At 38.1% G+C, this 6,094-nt stretch overlaps 1 protein-coding gene across 1 annotated transcript; it reads left to right on the top strand.

Annotated features, from left to right (window-relative positions):
* The first annotated feature begins 3,958 nt into the window (after positions 1-3,958).
* Positions 3,959-4,891, top strand: OR8C1B (olfactory receptor family 8 subfamily C member 1B). Its single transcript, NM_001391564.1, is given in 1 exon segment — positions 3,959-4,891. A coding segment is annotated over 1 exon segment (933 nt).
* The last annotated feature ends 1,203 nt before the right edge of the window (positions 4,892-6,094 follow it).

The following is a 6,094-nucleotide window of genomic DNA, read 5'->3' as shown; positions in this document are numbered from 1 at the left end:
CTTGTCTCTATTTCTTCCTGAAACTCACTAACATGACAGAAAAGAGATTAAAAATGGCATTACTCACAAGTACAAAAATAAATAAATAAGAAAACACAGAGTCAAAAACAACTACAAAATTTTAAAAGCTAGAAAGTAGATAATTGAGCAGTATTTGATTTGGCATACTCATAATATCTGACATTAAGATAGGACTGTGGAAGCCAAGAGAAAAAACTGATTTACAGTGTATTAATTCTCATATACCCAGAATTTTGTGCACCAGATAGCTCTGAAAGGAATCATGAAGGTGAGGACAGAACAAATGGAATGCTTAAAAACCTGTTTAAGAAGTAATTAGATTTTCAGATCTTCTCTACCTCTCCATGCAGCCAGATGACTGCCTCTAGTACCACCCAGTAAAAGACAGAGATTGACTCATTGAAGAAAGTGAAACAGAGCCTCTAAATTAGGAGACTATAGGCACATTTGAGAGAAAGTTTACTGTACTGCGAACAGGGGAAGAAAGCAGAAATTTCACTCAATTAATGTTGACATCATTAGCGTCCTTCCTCCTCTCAGGAAATAGAAAGTTGCAAGCTAGGATTATCTCCTTCAGGGATATTGGAAGACTCTTTTCTGGCAATCAAATCATCACAGGACAAAAAATTGACTGCTATTACCACCATGAGATCCTCCACTGAAATGAGACATTATACAGTGAACCTCACAGTTGGCAGGCACTGAGCCCCCACATAGAGATGCTAGTCAGCTTTTCAGAACCCCACTCTTAAATGTTAATACATGGGCAAGATTGCTGAGACATTTAAAGAGAACTAATGTAAAATATACAAAGTGAACAAACAGAAATAATTAGACGGAAAGGGACAATTCAAGAGAAGAAAACTTCAGAAAACGTTATAAGGCAACAAAACATACCCTTGAACATTAGAAATGACAGCAAAAAGAAAAACAAATGATAAAAGTCCTGGAAGAAGAAGATGAAATTATCTCCCAGAAAGTAGAGTAAAAGGATGGAAAACAGAAGACAAAATATAGCACAAAAAGAGGAAGTTCAGGAATTCAGCACCTGAACAATAAAAGTTCCAGAAAGAGAACAGTCAATGCAATGAGGATGAAATAACAATTTACATAATTTAAGAAATATTTTCCAGAACTTAGATACTTTAGTTCCCTGAGTGAATTAATGCTTCCCTTAATATATAATCAGACATATATCAAGATAAAATATTGTGAATATTAAAAACAATAGAAACAAATATAAGATGTTAAAAGCTTCCAAAATGGAGGGAAAGTAACCAGTTTTCATTATAAAAGTATCAAGAATTATGGAGGTATTGAGTTTCCTAAGATTGGATTAATGGCATCAAAATTTTGAGGGAAAGTGACTTCTAAATTAGTTATTTATTCTCATGCAAATGGCCAATAAATAAGAAGGTAAAATAAATATCATTTCAGATATGCAAGGTCAGTAAAATTTGCATTCCCTGAATCTTTTTCAAGAAAACAAGGTAGTATGTCTTGTACCACAATGAATGAGAAAACCAATAAATAGGGAAATACATGATTGAGGAAATAGGAGATCGAGCACAGGATAGAGATAAAGGGAATCCCCACCATGGTGACAAAGGCAGATCTCAAGATTTCAGATTTCTATCACAGCTGATAGATAAGCTGTCAAGATAGAAGTGGGTCAAAAAGTCCTAGAAAGATTTCTTCAAGAAGATGAAATTGCATACCAGCTACTGAATATACTGAGAAGAGATTTATGAAAACTGGGGAAGAAATTGGGCAGAAATCAGCAAAATCTATGGAATAATAAATAAACAAAAAGAGTTATGGAAATGAAAAAAATCGTAAGGTGCATTAACTGTAAATATTGCTTAAATTAGTGTTAGTAACATAACACTGGAATATTGATCTAACCTAATATGTGATAATAACCATATTGGTAGAAATTAGGAATGTGGAGCACGGAAAGAAAAGTGTGTGTGTCTGTCTGTGTGTGTGTAGTGATTGTGAGGGGTGTGAAAAGTTCCAATTCTCATCTTCCATAGAAGTCCAAGTTAGAATACTGTTAGAGTACTCCAAATGTGAAAGGAAGCTGTGTAAGTGAGAGGAAAGATCAAATCTTTCAAGGAGAGGAATTCTCTGAGACTTGGAGACTGGATGAAGATGGTGAGTGAGAAGAAAGTGCTTAAGGTTAGTTTATGGATTAGTTCCCCAGAAGGTAGTGAAAATAACTTTGAAAATGATGATCTGAAGGAACAGTACTGGGAATCACAAGAAAATGCTGAATTCAGTTTGGAGCACTTTGAACTTGGGGCACATAAATAGACATTAGATAGAATTGTGTGAGAGGTATTTACGGCAGAAGTCCAGGCTATACATAAAGCACAGTAATTCTCAAACATGGGTGATTTTGCCACCCAACAGACATATGACAACATCTGGAGAACATTTTGATTGTCCCACTGGTGAGGAGGATCTACTATTGGCGTCTAATGGGTAGCAGCCAGGGATCTTATAGTACACAGGACAGCCCCACAGCAAAAATTTATCTGGTCCAAAATGTCAACAGTGCCAAGGTGGGGAAACCTTGATATGTACTAGAAGCAGGGAGGAGGGTACCAACACTTCTCAGGCTCTTTTTATGTGTCAGGCATGTTTCTAACACATTGTGTGACTTAACTCACTTAATCCCCACAGCAATGTTGTGAGGTAGCTGATTTACTATCTTGATTTATAGACGTACAGAGGTATCGGTAGATGAAAACATACATATACAAGGGCCGGAGAAGTTGTATCATTGTCTACAGTCTCACAGGTAAGGAGTTTAGAGATTAGATTTAAATTCAGTCTGATCTGAGGGACCCACACCACTCTCGTGACCAGTTTGCTACGTCTCTTTATGGAGGTGAAATCTACAAGCATAGACAATGCTAAAGCTATGATTTAATATTTTACTAATCCAATGTCAGCAACTCTAGGAAAGTGCTAGAAATGGCAGGTGATCATGCCCCAGCCTCTTTCAGAACTGTGCATAGACTCCAGGGGACGATAAAGAAAGTGACAAGGGGGGACACTCATTGCACTGCATTGGGGATTAGGAATTCCTGTTGGGAAATTATAAACTGAGTAGAACATTGAGTCTCCAAAGATCCAATGTTAGGTCTATGACACAGAATGCAGATGCAGGCTGAGTAATTTTTACCCTCAGTGGGCTCATTTAACTTGGAAGGAAATCATGAGGGAGAGAATAATTTTCTGGGCTTCGAATAAATTTTCCCAGAACTAAAGGGCATGGAATAGTTTCTCATTTTAGTCGAATGATTGTTGTGGAGATCATATAAGGTGGCTTTTTCTCCTTGCAAGTGAAGAGGACTTTCTGGGCAAATTCTCAAGTAGAAATCATGGCCTACATCCCAGTTTGTCTTTTAGCATGTCAAAAACTGAGGACACTGCTGATGTGTATCGTCTCCTTCAATCTCTTTGACCTCCTCAGGACTGTAGGGAGAAGGACTGTTAAGATCCAGCAGCATTAAGGCCTCCAGGAAAAAGAAGATGAGGGTGAAATCACCTGTGTCTTGATAAGTTCCTTTCAAACCCCAGCTGCAGGAATCAAGGGTTCTAGGGAAAACCATCTATTTACTGCTCTTTTCAGCCTTGATCCTCAATAGTTACTGGGGAGAAGGGAGGAAATGATGTGCAAAGACATTGGGGATCTATCAGCATTCTTTCTAGAAAAAGACAACATAAGTGGGCATAAAGCAGGAAATGAGAAATCATTATGAAAATCATAGGAAATCTTGCTCGTTAGATGCCTTGCTGTGTGTCTTCAGACAACTCTGAGCTTGTAAATCAGAAGATCTAACTCTCCCTTTGGAGACAAAGAGTGAGGGTCCATTGTAAATATCGCCTTCTATCCCTGTACCTACAGATCACACCTGGGAAGTGAATGGCTGTGAAAAATGACTCGTCTGTGACTGAGTTTATCCTTGTGGGATTAACAGACCAACCTGAACTCCAGCTGCCCTTGTTTTTTCTGTTTTTGGTGAACTACATGCTCACTGTCTTGGGCAATTTGAGCTTAATTAGCCTAATTTGCTTGAATTCCCACCTTCATACCCCCATGTACTTTTTCCTCTTCAATCTCTCCTTTATTGATATTTGTTATTCATTTGTCTTTACACCCAAAATGCTAATGAGTTTTCTTTCAGAGAGGAACATCATCTCCTTTACAGGATGCATGACTCAGCTGTTTTTCTTCTGCTTTTTTGTCAACTCTGAGTGCTATGTGTTGACAGCCATGGCCTAGGATCGCTATGTGGCCATCTGTAAACCCCTGCTGTACACAGTCACCATGTCCCCTCAGAACTGTTCTCTGTTGATGTCTGGTTCATTCATGATGGGGTTTGCTGGTGCTATGGTCCACACTGGGAGTATGATCGGGTTGACTTTTTGTGATTCCAACATCATCAACCATTACATGTGTGACATCTTCCCCCTCCTCCAGCTTTCCTGCAGCAGCACATATGCCAATGAGCTTGTGATTTCTGTTATCGTGGGCACAGTTGTCGTAGTATCTGGCATCATTATCTCTATTTCTTATGCTTTAATTCTTTTCAATATCCTTCACATCTCATCGACTAAAGCTTTATCCAAAGCCTTCAGCACCTGTAGCTCCCACATAATAATGGTTGGTCTATTCTATGGATTTGGGCTGCTCACTCATATCAAGCCATCATCTGCTGGGTCTGTGGACCAGGGCAAATTTTTCTCAGTGTTTTACACCAATGTGGTGCCCATGCTTAATCCTGTCATTTATAGCCTCAGGAACACAGATGTCAAACTTGCTCTGAAGAAAACTCTGAAGAGAATTACGAATTGAGCAGAAACATCTTTGCCTCTTATGCTGTGTGTTTTATCCTTTTCTGCTCCTGTTCACCCCCTTCCTCCTATTCCCTTTTTCTTCTCTTCATTTGTCTTTCTAAAGTCTTCTTGGCAGGATTTCTGTTCCAATATCTTTTATTCTTTTGCCAGAGGGTGTAACCCTATGGGCTTATTCTTAGACTCAAGGGTCATCCTCAGTGCCAGGTGACTCCATACTAGTTGGAGACAATGGTCTGAAAACCTTTCCTGTCTAAGGATCACACTACCCACTATGTGTGTGCGTGTCCTTCCCATCCTTAGTAAAGCATGGAGTGGTATAGTCTATGGCCAATTCATTCCTTTCTTACTGTTTATGAAACAATTACATACAGTCCTTTCCCATTTCAAGGGTTTTATCACTTATAATTGCATTAAAACAAATAAGGGATGACAAAAATTGTGGACATGGCAAAACTGTAAATTTTCCCAGAATTTTTCAGGTTTTTGATAGTAATGGTTCTTGATTCAGAATTTCAATGTCACGTATGTAAAGAAATGGAATATCTAGTTTAACCAAAGCTTTTTGTTTTATTCTCGAGGAAGCTTGAGAATGGATGAGCCACAGTGTTCTGCCAACCTTTCTCAGTCCTCACCAATAATGAATGCCTCTATTTATTGCGCTGATAAACTGATATTCTGTTATTAATAGAATTGAAATTGCGACCAACTTGTCTAGGTGTCCGAGGATTATGATTGTGATTAAAAATTACACAATGATATTCTTGGCTACAAAATAGAGTGCCCCGTGTAAAGTCAAGATTCTTTGTTTTCCTAACCATGTAATAGGATTTCCCCTTTGCAAAGGAAGATCTGTTTCCTGTTTTCATAAAAGAAACAGAAATATATGGCAGAAAACATGTCCTACTGGGATTTATTCTTTCAATATGTAAATTTGACTTTTCCTTTTTGTCTCTTAGAAGAAAGATTAAAGCTGTGGCCCATATTGTGTGCCACATATTTTACAAATTCTATCAAATGATATCTCCTTATTGTCTTCTTTAGATGAGGAAATAGTTATGTGACTTGCTCAAGATCACACAGATAATGAGGCAGAGCCAAATTTTTGAACCCAGTGTGCATACACCAAAGAAATGGAAAGAGAGAAGGAATTATGAAGGAACAGAGAAAAATTCTGAAGATTTGTTTCAGAATGAGCTTGAAA

The sequence above is a fragment of the Equus caballus genome, chromosome 7, assembly GCF_041296265.1.
Source record: "Equus caballus isolate H_3958 breed thoroughbred chromosome 7, TB-T2T, whole genome shotgun sequence".
Taxonomy (NCBI): Eukaryota; Metazoa; Chordata; class Mammalia; order Perissodactyla; family Equidae; genus Equus; species Equus caballus.
Note: the sequence above shows the minus strand (reverse complement) of the source record. Positions and strands in the feature narration are given on the sequence as shown.